At 42.3% G+C, this 17,829-nt stretch overlaps 1 protein-coding gene across 1 annotated transcript in view; it reads right to left on the bottom strand.

Moving 5' to 3' along the window:
* PRPF40B (pre-mRNA processing factor 40 homolog B) overlaps nucleotides 1-17,829 on the bottom strand; it is a 75,596-nt gene that overhangs the window by 6,739 nt on the left and 51,028 nt on the right. The window contains exons 18-24 of the mRNA XM_018567628.1: nucleotides 15,466-15,582; nucleotides 15,229-15,366; nucleotides 11,736-11,831; nucleotides 9,161-9,364; nucleotides 6,132-6,234; nucleotides 3,502-3,563; nucleotides 3,263-3,427 (exon numbers count right to left, since the gene is read on the bottom strand). Coding sequence (XP_018423130.1) covers nucleotides 3,263-3,427; nucleotides 3,502-3,563; nucleotides 6,132-6,234; nucleotides 9,161-9,364; nucleotides 11,736-11,831; nucleotides 15,229-15,366; nucleotides 15,466-15,582 — 885 coding nt within the window. The remainder of the gene's footprint in view (nucleotides 1-3,262; nucleotides 3,428-3,501; nucleotides 3,564-6,131; nucleotides 6,235-9,160; nucleotides 9,365-11,735; nucleotides 11,832-15,228; nucleotides 15,367-15,465; nucleotides 15,583-17,829) is intronic.

The following is a 17,829-nucleotide window of genomic DNA, read 5'->3' as shown; positions in this document are numbered from 1 at the left end:
GGTCAAAAGAGGAAAGTAACAAGTGTGATGGAGGGTCTGGTACGTTAATTGGAGAAGGTGACTAAGCAATGGAGATCTCATCGCGAATTGCATCTATTTTGTTTTTGAAATGAATGTCAATGTCCTGAGCAGTGAATTAGTGAGTTAGTACATGGAGGTTGTGGGGGACATAGTAGCGATTTTAAAAAGTTGACGAGAACTGGATGAGAGTGTGTTAGTGAGAGTGACAAAAAAAAGTCTGGCAGCACGGAGGGAGGAATTATATTTTAAGAGGGTAGCTTTATACAGATCTGTATCCTCTGATAAATGTTGGGCAATAATGCTCTCGCTGACTGCTCCCGGAGGTAAAGGTGGTCCAGGTACCCCACTTATGGGGATCCCCTGAGAATACAGTAGAGCCAAACCAACAGGGAGTTGGTGAGAATCAGAGGTGCAGAGTGTGACGACATGGTGATCAGTTTATGAGTTAAATGTGTATTGGTGTTGGGTTATAGTTAAGTGTGTTATGATGTGTAACTTGTGTATGAAAGGACTGTCAGCACCATCCCTCGTTATCTCCCATTGTACTCTGAAAGAGCCCAGGATAATGACATTCTGGCCAGGCTCTTTCTATGGCTGTCTGGAGCTCGTTAGCAGGGGAAACCCTGTGGTGTTGTGAAGACAGAATGTCTGGGGAAGGAAGGGTGGATGTGATGGGATTATAATCTGATCTCTTGCTGTATAAAAGTTTGTGCAGTTGTTCAATAAAGCAGAGTTTGTTTACCCTACACTCAAGCCTTGGCTAGTGACTGGGGAAACTGAGAGTTAAGGATCTTCAGGTTGCAATATCTCCTCAGCAAGGAAGAAGACAGCGGCGGACATACGCATCCTGAGTACGGGGATCCGTCACATTGGTGGCAAGCGGTGGGATGCTATTCCTTACCTAAGGAGACATTCAAACCACCACCACGACCAAGTTTGCTGCTGATATAGGAGAAGAGCCACAGTTGCCTACGGCCATGGAAGCACTGGCCCAGCTCGACAATCCTGGTTCTGCCCAGGAAATGCTGGGAAGGAGAGACTGCAGCAGCACTATTGTGGCAAGGTCCTCCCTACATCCATGGAACGAAACTGGCTACGGGGGTCCGTCACACAGTGGATATGCTGAATGGAAGGGCAACAAACTGTTGTGTGTCCACAGCTAAAACACCGGTATAGATGAGCAGGAAACATGGGAATGCACAAGTATGTATCCCTAATGTCCACCATTAGGGAGTAAAGGGAGGTGATGACGGAGCGTGTGGATTCCACATGGAACTTTTGGACCCGCAGAAACCCATTGAGAATCTTCAAATCAACAATAGTCCTCCCTTTTGCTTTGGGGACAGTGAACAGGTTGGAATATAACCCCTGAGATTTCTCTGCATCCAGTATGGGGAATATGACCCCATGAGAAAGAAGCTGATTTAGGGCAGCCAAAAGATAGGTCTGTCTTTCAGAACATGTTAGGAAGCGAGGAGAAGGCAGGCAGCAAATCTCAGGTTGCAACCCTTGGTTACATCACTCTTGACCCAGCCATCGGAAAGTCCGGGACCTAGGAGCCTGAGAAGGCACTAATGAAAGTGAGGGTACTTGCCAGGCCATTAACGCAATAGCACAGAGAAAAAAAAAACACTACTAAAAGCAGAGGGGTCTGTCAAGATGGACCGAGGGTCCCTAGCCAAACATTTGACCATATAGATAAGGTCTGACACACCACCCTGATGGCACCAGCAGGTTGCATAGCAGTCCTGCAAAGGCAAAAAAGATTTTAAACAGGGCTTCTTACCTCTCTTCTACATTGGACATCCTCTACAGGGACTGGTAATGTCTTGTTCAAACAAGAGATTGCTGGGCCTATGACAGGAGCAGCATATTTCTAAGGGAAACCCTCTTCAATAGAATACTATCGAGCAAACCATTTGGGAGGAGTATACAATTTTTCTGGGGTGATTCCAGCCAACATACAACACTGGCTGTATGGGCAGGCTACATGGAACACGGAAAACTTAAACAGGTTTTGGCATTTTTGGAAGATTAGTGACCTTGGGCAAGGCTGATGCAAGTGGCTCTAACTGTAAACAAGTATGCACAGCATCTACAATAAAAGAAATAGTGTTCCTTGCCGGCTTTTTCTTCCTAAGGGACTGCAAAGGCAGGCAAAGAAAGGTCAGAGGGAGACTCTGAGGGGTGAAAGTGAGGAGGCCCGCAAAGGCTTGGCCAAGAAGAAAACCCAATCCGGATAGCTGCTGAAAGGTTCCACAGTGGCTGTAAACTGCTTAGGGAAAACTTGCTAGAAGAGTCTTGACGCAGGAAAGTTCAAAAAAGGATAAGCTTCTCACAGAGCAGGGAGAAGGCGTCCATCCTCTAAGGACAATGATGCATGCTGGGAGTGGGAGAGGTGATACAGGGCTGTTCTTACAGCCAGTGTCCAATCACCTGAAGGTGGCCGCATAACCTCACTGGTTCCAGAATTAACTCCTTGTGTCATGTGATGTACAATCAAGAAATGTAGATAGCTGCAGACTGGAGTTTTACTTTGAAGGAAACCTATTCTAAGAGAAATACAGGGGCCAACATGGCTGATCTTCTAAAAATAACATTTACCTGTCTCTGGCTTCAGCATTTTCTGAGTTTCTGGCAGAACCCCTAATCTGCATACTTCAAATCAATGGATTAGAAAGTACTAAAGAGCATATCAACATGAGTCAGGGGATCTCACAGTTTTAAAAGGAAATAATATTTATTACAATAACAATATATGGAACCATAAGCATGTAAGAATGTAAATGTGTATATAGTGCAATAATAGCCCAAAACATCAAGTTACTATACGTTACCTCCAAAATGAGGGCCTCTGATGTTATTTAAAGATCATTTAGTTAGCAGTGTGAGAAGAAAAGTACTAAGAGCCCTATGCAGCAACCAATCAGAATGAATTTTCTGAGGTCACACCAGTAGAAGATGGATTTTGATTGGTTGCTGTGTGCACTAAGTGCCTGTTATATAGAATAGAGCTGTATTTCTGCCACTGGAGAGGTTGACATCATGTATGTTCATCTTATAGGCGGTGTCTGCTCTGTATATTTAATATCATAATGGGTTCTGTTTTCTGCGGGCAGACTGGATTCTGCACAAATACATTTCACTGATTCTTTATGCTGTTCCATATGATCCAAAATGAACCAACACCTGTTTACATTTAACTGTGCATACTTGAACCTGTACAGAATCACTCACTTACTTTCTCATTTCTTGAGGCTTGCTTTAATGATCTGCGATGACCGTCTGCAGTCTCCTCCTGATCTTGGTCTCTGTCTTTTGCTCTCTCTTTCAGTTGCTCGACCTCCTGATCTCTTTCTCTCTTGTTTTTTTCCTTCTCCCTCTCGGCTTCACTTTCAGGACTGTTCTAAAAGAGAAACTGCAATTCTTTTCTGTTCTCTTCTCCGACACACCCAGCCTCCCCCATGTCAGTAGGCTCACCGATTTGTGCCTTTTCTTCTTACTCTTCTTCTTCTGTCTCTTAGATTTCTTGGTGCTGTGTTCTGACAAAACACAGGTGAGACAAGTAAGAACACCACAGCACCCCTTACACACCTTCCTACCACTTGTACTTCCATATGATATTGCCTGTCCCTAGCCATAAGAAGAAAGCATTAGGGAAATATGAGCTGGTCAAGGTTTTTATTTGCATATCTTACGATTTATTAATTTTATACACTACTTCAGCACAGTTGTGGATAGAAAATAACAGAGCTGATAAACTGCTGCCTCTGTCCCCACTGGGGAATTTCCCCTTACTTAATGTCCTGGAGTCCACTTCCACAGGGAAAGGAAGTGAGGAGAAAATCTTAAAGGGGGCTCTAATCCTTTCAAAACCTGTCAAGAGAAAGATGGAGAAAAAAATGAAAAATACTGAAAAAACAGCCTTGGGGATGGTATTACTACCCAGTAAGTCATTGACCAAAAGACACATGCAGGTTGGGTATTTAGACTTCAGTGGCTGCATGCCTGTTGCAAATCACTGACTCACTAGATACTGAAGCCACAATCAGATAGAGAGCCCACAACCAAGAGCCTATAAAATCTCAACAATGGCAGCTCCAATTTTTCTATCCTCGCAAATTATTTTTTCATTGAAAAGTTAAAGTGGAACCCCAGGCAAATATTACATCTGAGCTCCATATTTTGAATTAAAGAGCTCCAGGAAAAAAAATGATTAACCCTTGCAGTCGGGCTAGCCCCACACAGCAAGGGTTAGCTACTCGTTGATATTTATGAACGAGCACTTAACCCTTGCAGAGCAAGGGGTAGCCCCACTGAAAGGGTAAATAGTTTTTCTTCCTTGTCATACAGTTTATCTTCAGATCCCCAACTCTTATTTGAAAAGAAAACATCCATCTTTCGCTGCAATACTAACCTTTTCTTTGGGGATGTCCCTTTTAGAAAGTCTGCTGAGTCCAGTAGCTGCTGTCCCAATTCCAGGACTGATTGACACCCAACCTTACTGAACCCAGAAGTGAGTGCATCCCCTGTAATCAGGGGTGTATTTACTGCAAGGCAAACTAGGCCGTTGCCTAGGGCGGCACTTTCTAGGGGGGCGCCAAAAAATGCTGCCCCCCAAACCAGTTAGGTAAGAGAAAAAAAAATACATTATATTATAAAATATTCATAAATTACTGCCAGTACTGCCTGGACCTGATGCTTCTTTGACTGGTGGACAAACGTGTCCACCTATGCCGCCTACTCTTACATATATGCCGGCTGCAGCTCCTTCCTCTTCCTGGTCAACATGCTGTGCAATATATTGGTGTGTGTGACTTCCATCCAGATGCACTGGCAGTTATGCGCCGGACCTCCCTGGGAAACCGGCACTCAAATCTCTGACTTCAGGCAGCGGAGATGCTTCCGTAGGACCCCAGGGCTGAGACCCAGATGGTCATCGTGCCGGGTTATGTCTCTAGAGCGGGGCAAGCTACAGAGCCCTGTGGCCGAGTCAGAAGATCGGTAACTGCAGAATTAGAGGGCCCAGCATATTAAGGCAGAAGATCGGTGTTGCAGCTGCAGAACTAGAGACTAGCACAGCATGGCAGGAGAGAATGGTTATTGTAGTTGCAGAACAAGGGAGCCCATCAAGCCAGGAATGGAGAAGGTGGCTATTGCAAAGGTAGAACTAGAGGGTCACCCTATGTTGATAGCGCAACCTGTCAGAATCTAGATACACCGTGCGTACTGAATGCCGCGACTGACAGGTTATGTAAAATGTCTTAAACAGGAAGGGGTGGCACTGATTTAGGGTTCTCGGGTTTAGTCTTGCTTGGGCAGCACAAAACCAAAATACAACACTGCCTGTAATCCTTTAAGAAGATTCAATCATCAGCTAGTCTAAGCGTGCTGGTGGCACACACACACGCCACTGCTATGTGATGCATGTGTACGGATAAACTTTGCCCACAGGGCGCTGTTTGATAGAAGACTGAGAGGAAGTCAGAGGTCAAAATAGTGCTGTTTGTATAAAAGGTTTTTAGTTCAAGAAGCATTGCTAGTATAATTAGCTAAACTCTATATTTATATTAAAAAGCCTGTACACCAGACATCAGACTGAGGATAGAATTGAGTTTGACACAGGCTAAAATTCTTTGCACAGGGATGTCAGTCATCCTAACATTTTCAGGAGCTATGGGTTGGAGGGGTGAAGGCTTAGGCAGCTTACAGCATAGGCAGGAGCTCAGCAGTGGGATGATACTTGTCCTTATTGCTGTGAGTAAAGACTGACCTTGAATAGTGAGGTCACCTCTTCCCTAAGTAGTGCAGTGTGGCAGGTGTGTATGAACCACTACAGTGAATTTTTAGGTAACGTGCCACCAAGAATCATCTGTTCTCTCAGCTGGCCCTGCAGCCTCCTATATCATTAATGTGTGTGATAGACAGGCCCCTCTAGAGGGACACAGCACAGGTACAGAAACCATCTGGTCAAAGGATAATATCATAGCCTTGCAGCAGAGTTAGGTGACATTCACTTTTTACTTTCAATGTCAAGGGCAAATTTGAAACATAATCATGTCTGGAGATGGTCTTTATCTCCTCACCAAACACAACCAAACAGGATGTACCTGAATCAATTGATGATGAAATGTCAGATCCCGACTCCGAATGGTTTCTCCTTTTTCTTTTCTGTGGTCGTTGCTGATTATTTTCTTCATCAGTTTCAGAAACCTACAGTTAGAACATAGACAACATAACAGACAGCCCAGCTGTAACAATCTGCACAAATAATACAATAAAACAGAAAAAGACACTAAACTACCCACACCGACCATATTAAGACTTATGCTTAATATACTACTGTATATTTTAATAACATTTTTATTTACATCAATATTCAAAATCATCTAGAACAGAGGAAAATAATATGATTTTTGTATTTACTGTAAAATCTTTTTATTTAAGTTTATTGGGGAGACAAGAATCCAGGAACATGCTGCCACCTTCAGGAAGTTGGGACACTGGCAAAAAGAAAAGTTGCAAGCCAGTCCTTGTATAACCACTCCTCTACACCGGAAAAAATCAGTCTTGTGAGAAAGCAATACACGGGGTATTAAGTAAAAAATCTTATTATTTTTATTTGAGGGATTCAGAAACAGAATGTCCAAAAGCAGTTAAACTGAGGAGTGGACAACAGCCACAAACAGACCCAAGAAGGAGCAAGAAACCATCTGCAAATCTGAACTAACAGAAGGACCAACTCCTGAATCTGAACCAGATGAGGTGAAATCTCCAGCAAGACAGGGGAATCTGCCAGTGACCAAGGGATGGCCACAGAGGATCAATCTGTTGCTCAAGACCAGTATATAAGAGATCACCAGCAAGGGGAATGACTCCACCTAAAGAAACACTCAGCCCTCAAGAGGATGTGGATCAAAAAGACACCCCAATAGGTGGAACAAAACAGTTAGCTGATCAGGTAGAAATGGACCAACAACGTAATATGGTCAACAAAAATGGGACCAATTACTGGTAGAATAGGCCCCTTGAGAGAACCTCAACCACAAGAGAAGACCAGTTTATTTATTTGACTTGGACTCTGCTGTACATCAAGCCTTACACTTCCAACCTTTGGGTTTCAGGGAAGGAAAATTCCAGAAAAGGAATGAGGTTGTCTGGTTAGGCAACCAATCTCGCAACAAGATTTAAGAAGGAAAGTGATATACAGGTAGAGCTGCAACAACGATTCGATTTAGTCGAATAAAATCGACGATCAAAAACGTTGTCAACGCTTTCGATCGTCGAATAGTCGGCTATTACATTGACTGTTCGCGGCTCCACACTCAAGCCCCGCACGCAGCACACGCCCACCGAACGCACACACTGCGCCCATCGCGGTCCAGCCCCCGGCTCTCCTCCAATCCCGGCGCTCCTCACATCTAGCCGGGCCGGTGCGATCACATCATGGGTGCCGGGGATGTGAGCGCGACAGGTGTCCGCCGGGGGACGGAAACTATGGCTGGGGACGAGCTGGCATCCAGGCTGAACCGTTCAGTAAGTGACAGTAAGTGCCCCGAGCACCCCGGAGCCTGGGACCCGACACCGTGCACCCCAATCCACCATCATACCCGTCCACTGCATCCCATTCCACCATTCCTGCATCATACCCGTCCTCTCTATTCCTGCATCATACCCGTCCTCTCTATTCCTGCATCAAACCCGTCTTCTCTATTCCTGCATCATACCCGTCCTCTCCAATAACAACAGCTATAGAGGAATACATCAGATCCCAGCAATAGTACATTATATTTAGATAAAATAATCTGCGCTCTTGGAAAGATAAGGCTAAAAAGTTAAAATACTAATCCTAAAGCTGCTATGAATTGGTAAAATATGATGTGCAAGTGAGGAAAGGAAAAGGAAAGGAAAATTACCGATAGGTAAGTATACAATTTTTCCCCCGTTTTCTGACACCTACATGGCAGCATACAATGGGATATAGCGACCACACAACCAGGGAGGGTAATTCTGAGATATTTATTTGTACCACTGGTAAACACATTCAGAACCAAACTTCTCTATGGACAAGACTCCTGGATAGACCCTGTAATGGGACAGGAATATATACCAGGTTACTGCCTTCCAGAATAAACAGATCGACTTAAAGAAAAAGGTAACCTCCATGCTCTCAATCAGCATAGCAGCCACATTTTGGGCATGAGCTGAAACAAAAACTTGATTCTGGAATACTGGCAACATTAATGTCCTATTTAGATGGAAGTATTGTTCAACCTCTGGAAGATGCTGGGAGAAAGATTTAGGACTACCTTGTCTGTGAAATGGTCGCAATAAGGTGGTTTGCAGCCTAATCTTGACTATCCAACACCCTCCTCCCCGAGGAGATTGCTGTAAGAAAAGCTATTGTACATGTTACTGTAAATGAGTAAGTGTGAGCTAGATGAAGTTGAGGAAGGAAGAACATATATATGGCACAATATGTAAATTCTAAGGGAAAAGAAGAGACTCTTCTGAAGAGTGAATCCTTGCACAAGTCCTTAAGAGCTGCTTTATTAATTAATGAGCTACCCATTGTGTCTCAGAGAATGAATATAGAGGGTACTGACACCCAAGTACACATTGCTTGCCTGAAGAAAGTCCAATATATCTGACAAGGCAAGGTGAAGAGAGACAAAACCTATTAAGCTTGCAAAGCCTATGAAAATATTCCACACTGTAGAAGATATGTGATGTTTAGCAGGTGCTCTATTATTCAACAAACACTCATTGACTGAAGATGAGTAATCCAGACAAGGCAGACTTTACTTCCAACCTTCAAGCCCCTTAAGGTAGTTTTGGATGTGTTACGAGAATGGTGGCCTTTGGAGGCGGGCTTTAATTTATAGTATAACTGGTTCTGTGATTAGGCTGGGGGCGGAGCCATACCCATTGTAGGCTGTCATGTAGGTGTCAGAAGTTCTATTTTATGACCAACTATCTCTGTCTTTGACACCTCTGAGGAGGTATCCATTCTCAGACACATGCTGCATACCAGGTAGTATCAATGAACCTGCTTATCTTCACTGAAAGTAATAATATTGCCTAGAATTGATATGCAGGCTGTAAGAGGCTTTCGTTATTTATCTTTAAGACAGATTACCTTTAAGTCATGTAAAGGCATAGCTCCATAGTAGGTTCTCACCTTCTCCACAGTCCCAGCATTGTCCCATGCATTGAATGGGTCCAAAGTCTTCTTCATCCTTTCTGCAGGGCTAGGTGATTGGGAGTGAGAGCGCTTACGGTGGTGTTTCTTGGACTTTTTTGAGTGCTTCTTTCCTTTGAAGTGATGATGTTGACATTCATTCTACAAAAGACAGAAATATGTCACGTGACAAGGCTTTGCTAGAAAATACACATGGTATACATACTATACACTATACTGAAAATATAAGAATCTAAACCCTTTACAGGTACTTGTCTTCCTATACAGTGGCCCTTAATCTGGCAGATGAAGGACAAGTGCTACAAGCCAATCAGTCTAATGCTACCATGGACATAAAGCAAAGCTCTGAAGAAACTGGCTTGATTGTTTGTTTATCCTTTTACAGCACTGTTGCCATAAAACTGATGTATTCATCAATATTTGTTTTACTTCTTACTAAAAGAACAATCTTTTAGGGTGCTTTCTGCTTTTATTTCAAGATAATTATATTTAATAACTCAGTGCCTTTCCAGTACAAAGAAGACTATTTGGTATTGTTGTATGTGTAATTTATGATTGCACAATGTTTTCACCAGGGGACACAGTAGATATTCATGGAAGGTTGTGTACAATCAAATAATTATTAGAAAATTCTGTATGCAAGTCCGCTCAGCACAATTATATGATAGATAGCTTGCTTGACAGGAGAGTACAAAGTGATAACTTTAATAGCTTGGAGATGCTCCTACACTGTCCAGTCGGCAGGACAGGCTTGGCTCAGTGCTTAGGCTGTGTGGCAGTGCATGGCAATGCCACGGTGCAGTATGGCGACTTTGGCACCCAGGACTCTCAGCCAAAGGGGCTGAGAGGGCCCAGAATGTGAACCATGTTATAAGGAAGAGCCTGGCTTTTCAGGTTCTTCCAGGTTTTCCTAATTGTAGCTGGGATCTGGAGCTCTGGAGATTTCTTAAGATGCCCATACACCTGCCGATTATCATACGATAATCGCCGGGGATACCGCGATCGTACGGTAATCGGCAGGTGTATGGAAGGCGTGCGACTGTTTCTACTGTACGGTCGCACATCTTTTGTCTTCCGAGCACAAGCGCACACTGGCTGCTTGGCATTGGAATCATCGGAAGCCCTCCCCTAGGCGGGCTTGCGATGATCGCAAGTACGATCTGCCTGTCCAATATGGGCAGATCGTACGAGATTTGAATGAGCTTACAACCAACGCACAACGAAAGTTGTGCGATGGTTGTAAGGTGTATGGCCACCTTTAGAGCTCTGGGTGGGATGAGATCTCCAGTCCTGGGGCCAGGTGTTGCCAATGACCAGCCTGGGCTGATCAGGTGGCTGAGAGCAGCCTCATTAAGAAGCCAGCCCAGAGCTCAGGAAGAGTTGTGATGCAGTTGTGTGTGTGCAGGAGGCACATGCCCACCAGCAGACTTGGGTGCGTGCTGGATGCACCTGGAACAGCCAGGGGAGGCTGGGAGAGGTCGGGAAGGTCGGTGATCCTAGGACCTGTTGGACACACTGCTGGGAGAGCAGTGTGAGTATCACACGGAGGTGTGCTGAGAAAGCTGAGGAACGCTACTAAGGACTGTACAGTGTATCCTGAAGAAAAGTAGATTATTATAAGAAAAGCTGATTATGAGAAGGTTGGCTCATCTTGTGTAACAGGGAGTTCTACCCTGTTGATGGAAACAGACTTTTTTTATGTTTGCCCTTAATAAAGCTGTGTTTTACCTGAATTTCCTGACTACAGTCGAGTGTCCTTGTTACAGCTGTATTGCATAGCCATAATGCAGATCACTGACCTGGCTGTGCTGTCTGGCACATTTAGATCATTAGTTCACACAAATATATTTGATGTGCATTTAAGCTGAATGTACACTTGCAAAATACACCTGCAATTTAGTTTTAGTGTGACGCACATTGCAAGTTTGAGAGCCCTATCAAAAAAGCTTTGCCAACAGAATTCTGCACAATGCTTGGCCATGTTGGACTGATAGCTACATATTTATATAACACTCTCAGTCACAGGGCATGCCATATTACTTACTAACCACACAGTAAAACCTATTGCTAAAGCGTCACCACAGTGTAACAAATTGAACATGTATGTGTATAAAAAATATCAGGGTGACATAATATCTTAAATGCTGGGTAATTTTTTTTATCATCTAGCACGCAGTGCCAGCTGATGAACAATGTTAGATGGTTTCACACACTGATGTATCTATACATTTAAAAAACTGCCTTCATTTAAAGTGGAGCAGGACTCGAAAAGTAAAGATTAGCCATCTTACAGGGAACATTAATAAATATTACAGTCATCTTTATTAACAGTACAAAGGTAAACATTTTTCGTTAATTATAGTCAGATTAATGAAAGATGATTTGTGACCAGATGCAAAGAGTTAGTGCACTTCTTATAGTGCTCTTTTCATTAAAAAAATAAATAGTCAGGCACTAAATGTATTTTGAACAGGAACAAAATATGTAGACATATTTGAAGGAACACTCAAACCTCAATAGATAAAAGAAACTCCTTAAATAGGCGGATTCTTTCTGATTCCACTGTGATTTGATTGAAAGAACTGTCTCCAGCAAAGCGCTCTCGGACCTGTATAGACAGCAGAACAGAGCATGTTGCTCACTTGTAACATGTACAGTGGCTTGCAAAAGTATTCACCCCTTGGCATTTTTCCTATTTCCTGTTGCATTACCACCTGGAATTACCATGGATTTTTATTTGGATTACGGGGAATGGACATACATAAAATAATCCAAAATGGTGAAATGTAATCAAGAAAATAACTTGTTTTAATAAAAATAAAAAATGGAAAAGTGGTGCGTGCATATGTATTTACACCCTTTGTTATGCAGACGCTACATAAGTCACATAATTAGTTAAATAAACTAGAGCTGCAACAAATAATCGAATAAATCGCTTATAATCCATAATGAGAATCGTTAAGGATTCTCATTATCGATTAGCTGATTGTTTGATTAGTTGAATCCGCAGCCGCTGCTACTCTGCTCCTGTTTTCCTCCCCGGTGGTGCTGACTGCATCGATCTGTTTCCCTTCCAATCCACGCTGATCTCCCCACCTGTATCGGCAGAGGCAGCGGGGACACAGACTGCTGCAGTCGGCACAAGCGGGGAGGAGAGAATGCTGTGCCTCTGCATTACCCCGCTGGTGCCCCCGTTCTTCTGCTGGTGCCTCCCCTTCCTGTTCCTCCGCTGCTGCCGCTTTACCTCCGTTGCTTACCCTGTGCCTCCGCTGCTCCCCCCGTGTCTTCGCTGCTGCCCCCGTTCCTGCGCTGCTGCCCCTGTACCTCTGCTGCTTCCCCCGTGCCCCCTCTTCTGCCAGTGTTAGAAAGCTGGCATTAAAATTTCCTTCAGCGGCTGGAAGCAATATCCAGCCTGCTATTGGCTATTTTGAATTGCAATAGCCAGTAGCAGGCTGGCTTTTGCACTCGCCCACTGCCTGATGTCAATCAGCAGAGGAGGGACCTGAAGGAGTGTGCAATAGCCAGCCTCCTTTTGGCTAGTACAATTTAAAATAGCCAGTAGCAGGCTGGATATTGCTCCCAGCCACTGCCTGCTGTGTTGAAATTCAGGTGCCTCAGCAGGCAGCTGCTATTCCCCAGTGAAGTGGAAAGGTGATACTAGGGGTCCAAAAGACCCCCAAATGTCACCTTAAAGAGAATCTGTCGCCTCCAATGTGCTATCACATAGGGGGCTTGTGAGCCCCCCCATGTGATAGCAATGAGGTAAAAACAAATGTAAAAAATACAGTTAAATAAAATTAAAAATACCCCCCAAAAAATGTAAAGTTACCCAACCCTGCGAATGTGAGTATACTATCGAAAACACAAGTCAGGTGCACCTACGTAGAAAAATGATGATTGCGCTGTTTCTGCTCCGGAATGTGCGTTGTGGTGCCATTAATTTCAATGGCATCCCAAACATGCCTCCTAGCCACAGTGTGCTCATCTACACTGGAACGTGCGGTACTACAATGCCATGCATTCCAGTGTGGTGCAAGTGCAAAAAAAAATAAAAGATGGCATTTTTTAATCTGATTAACTGATTAATCTAAAAAATAATCGGCCAACTAATCGATAATGAAAATAATTGTTTGTTGCAGCCCGAAAATAAAGATCACCTGTGTGCAATCTAAGTGTCACATGATCTCAATATATATACACCTGTTCTGAAAGGCCACAAACTCTGCAACACTACTGAGCAAGAGATACCACCAAGCAAGCGGAACCATGAAGACCAAGGATAACAGGTCAGGGATAAAATTGTGTAAAAGTACAAATCTATGGTTGGGTCATAAAAAATATCTGAAACTTTAAAAATTCCACAGAGCGCCAATTAATCCATTAGTAAAAAATGGAATGAATATGGAACCACAACAAACCTGCCAAGAGAGGACCTGCCCACCAAAACTCATGGACCAGGCAAGGGATGTTTTTCATTGGCAGGGACTGGGAAACTGGTCAGAAATGAAGGAATGATGGATGGCGCTAAATACAGGGAAATTCTTGAGGGAAACCTGTTTCAGCCTGCCAGAGATTTTCGGCTGGGATGGAGGTTCACCTTCCAGCAGGACAATGACCCTAAGCATACTGCTAAAGCAACACTTCAGTGGTTTAAAGGCAAACATTTAAATGTCTTGGAGTTGCCTAGTCAAAGCCGAGACCTCCATCTAATTGAGAATCTGTGACACGACTTAAAGATTGCTGTACACCAGCGATAACCATCCAACTTAAAGGAGCTGGAGAAGTTTTGCCTTGAAGAATGGGCAAAAATCCCAGTGGCTAGATGTGCTTACTGTATTTAGACATACCCCAAGAGACTTGCAGCTGTAACTGTTGCAAAAGGTGGCTCTATAAAGTAATGACCTTGAGTTGGGGGGGGATGTGAATAGTTATACACACTCAAGTTTTCTGTTTCTCTGTCTTATTTCTGGTTTGTATCACAATAAAAATACTTTTTATCTTCAAAGTGGTAGGCATGTTGTCTAAATCAAATGATACAAACCCCCAAAAATTCCATGTGGAAATGCAATAAAATAGTAAAAATGCCCAGGGGGTGAATACTTTTGCAAGCCATTATTTGCCAGTAGTAGAAACTTTTATATCATACTCTAAGCTTGGCACAGAAACAATCACAAACAAGCAGCCAAAAATCCTCCCTCAATTGGCAAACAGAGCTAAAAACGCAACCAAGATACATAATGTAACTCATCTAAACACCCAATCTTCAGTTGACCACAGAGATTCATGAGATCATCTATGCCATTAAAGTAAAGCTCCAACAAAAAACTTTCTTATTAGTTTTTGAAAGAGTGGGGTGGTTTTTATTGCTGACTCCATTCCCATCGAGGATTTTCTTCAGATCCTGCCTCATTCAAACAGGTGACCCAACTGGAAGATTTGACCTGTATCTGGATTTCACCTGATTTTAGGTCATGATGACAATGGTAAACAGTAAAAATTATATGAGAGGACCTTCCCAATGGAGGCACAGGGGACAATTCACTAACATTTATCACATGCGTGTCATCTGACCCTTATTCTGCAAATAACGATGCAATAAAAGCCAATTAATTAATAAACAAAGATTGCGTTTGCATAAAATTTTCAGTTAAGCATATTTTGGAGATAAACAGCACTTGCTAAATGCTAAAGTTATTTAAAGTCAATCCACACAAAAAAAATGTATCACATGGTATAGGCACTCTATATTTTAGGAATGTACAAAATAACAATGAGGGGAACTCTGTGTTTGCCAGTGAGTGAAAAGAAATCAATATATTGACAGAGACGGAATGCAATGCTTTTATCTCAGGAATGCAGCCATGGAAATAGCTAAATATTCCTTAACCAAATAATCTTACACTGTAAAATAATCTACAAACAGTTAATGACATGAGAGTTAGAGGTGTAGCTTCACAAACTGTCAAAATTCTTGTCTGAGACATTAACACAGACTGTTCTCTTACATCATCCCAGCTGCTGTCTACTTCAAGAGGAGGAGCCGCCTGCTTCAGCATGCTTTTAAATGCAGCTTCCTTCCTTCGAAACTTGCGAGCTTCCTCCTTTCCTCGCTCACGCTCCCGAGCTTCGGCTTTCTCCAGCAACTAGGCCAAATTAAACAGGGTTATGAGTCCTGCCCGCACGCTGTAATTTCTGACTCTTCTAATACTTTCCACACTTGGCAGATGCACGGAATCACTTACGCTATTAAATGTTAGCTTAATGTTTCCTGCATCAAGTGTGGCCGCTCGCTTGTCAAAACTGATAATGTGAGCAAAGTCTTCAAATGTAGTGTTCACTTCTACACTGAAGTTACGGTCCTAAAAGAAAAGGACAGACAGAATTCTGTGTGAGCTTTAAAAACATTCCCATTTAGCAGATCAATAAAGACCAGTTAAGGTCCAAAATGTAGCGTTTCTTTAAGATGACTTGCTTTATTTTATTCATGAAGATAAAATCAGATAATTTTCAGCTGCTAAATACATGTCTATTGTGTGGGTTACTTTTGAATCAGATGCACTGGGAGAGATGGCTGTTACAGCTCATAGTGAGTCAAGCAGACAATTCTCTCTATACACAAGATTTACCTATGTGCATTAAACACCTATGGGAAACGGCAAAATCTGAAACTTTACTAGGTTGCTCAATAAAAACCTACCCTTAAGGAAGAATTCAGGGAATGCCACTGCTATTTGCTTGTAAAAAAAGCAATTTTTTATTAGAATGCTTTTTTTTCTACTCTGGTTTTGAAGATTATATGCTGTTTCTAAGAAAAGCTCCAAGATCTTTTGTTAGCTGATGATAACTCTTTTGGATCATTCTATTAGGAATTAACTTGGATGGACTGATAAATCACAAACGTGATGAGTGTTTTTTTTAATCTTTTCAGTAATGATAACCTTCATACCTTCTCACTACAAGTTTTCTTTAATATTTTATAAAATCACATCATAAAGAGAGAAAAATACTTGCTAATACACTCTGGTTCCACTTTAATTTAAACTGCACTGGTAATGGAGAATCTGAGGGAAATTTAGCACATCTAATCCTATCCTGGGTGACTGTGGTGTCATAAAGATCTGATGTTAGGGGCAGGGCCCTATCTTGTCTTGAATTGTATTCTGATTTTAATATCTTCCTTATATTGTAAAGCGCTGCGCAAACTGTTGGCACTATATAAATCCTGTACTATAATAATAATAACAATAATAATAATAATAATAATAATAATGTTTGTAACCTATAAACTGCCTTTATCCAAACCTGACAAAAAGGTTTAGGAAAATGTGAGTTTTAAAGCGACCGGTTATCTTGAAAGAGCAACCCCCCTATTTATACAAAAAAAAAAGAACCTCTCAATAAAGAATCAATGGAGCTGCCATTGATGATTTGTTTTTAAAAGCTCATTCTCTGGGACTGTCATTCTTTCCCATGCTTGAATAATTTCTGGACCCTGCTTGTTCAGGAACAGCACCTTGGCTAAGCTGGCCACACATGTTACAGCCTGAACATACAATCAGATTTTACATTTACCAATAACTCTGCAGTGTGAAAACCAACATGAATGGGTTCTTTGGTAGGCCCCCTACACTGCATAGTTGATTGCAAACTTTTAGGAGTTTATACAGGGATTGTACAATGGGATTGTAATGTGTGCAGTTAGCTTCAGTGAGTTACTGTTCCTGAACAAGCAGTGGTCTGCACCTGATAAGTTTGTGCTTGTTCCAGGTCACTGAATTACCAGTTAGTGAAGCTGGGATAAGGATCACAGTTTGCACTTTAAAGTGGAACTAAACTCAAGAAGTGAAGATTTCCTGATGTGTGAACATCTAGAAATGTTCATTGTGCCTTAGCATTACATATGATACTGGGTTTGTTTCACTCCTGGAGATAGCAAGCTCTTTGAGTTTACCCTTATTATTTTGTTTTTGACGGGTTCGTCTACCCCACCTGTAACCAAAAAACTTGTAGCATAAAAGAAAAACTGTGTGCGAACTGTCTTACAGATGAAGGCAATTCAGGGGTTAACCAATGGTGGGGACAAACCACAGTATTAATTTTATAAAAATAAATTTTACTTTATTTGATCAAAAACTGACATACAAAAATTGCTCTCCTGTCCAGTCTCCTGTCCAGTATTAAAACCGATGATTTAGTCAGACTGACTTCAATATGTTTGTGGTTAACATATTGAAGTGTTAATTTAAACAGACTGCCTCAGCAGTACAGTGTCCCCTGAAATGATTCTAAAATATGTACAAGCTGCTATGCTAAGAAAATACATGACACTGGGCATTCCATTTTAGGGAATAAATAGGAAGTGTATCCAAAGCCAAAACCTACTGTATTTCTTGTAGTTCTGGATAGAGTGGTGTCGGGTTAGAACCCCGGTCAGTTTAATTTTTTTTACTGCTGTCTTTATGCTTGTTAGGGTCTATCACCCTAGTTGTCTATCCTTGTTTCAATGACAAATGTCTAAGAGCGATCTCCCTCTCTTTCTGTTGTGTTTACAGTACAGAAATGTAAGGGGAAATATCCTCAATGGGAATGCCCTCCATCTCTCTCCT

The sequence above is a fragment of the Nanorana parkeri genome, unplaced genomic scaffold (genome assembly GCF_000935625.1).
Source record: "Nanorana parkeri isolate BGI_ZX_2015 unplaced genomic scaffold, ASM93562v1 scaffold1076, whole genome shotgun sequence".
Taxonomy (NCBI): domain Eukaryota; kingdom Metazoa; phylum Chordata; class Amphibia; order Anura; family Dicroglossidae; genus Nanorana; species Nanorana parkeri.
Note: the sequence above shows the minus strand (reverse complement) of the source record. Positions and strands in the feature narration are given on the sequence as shown.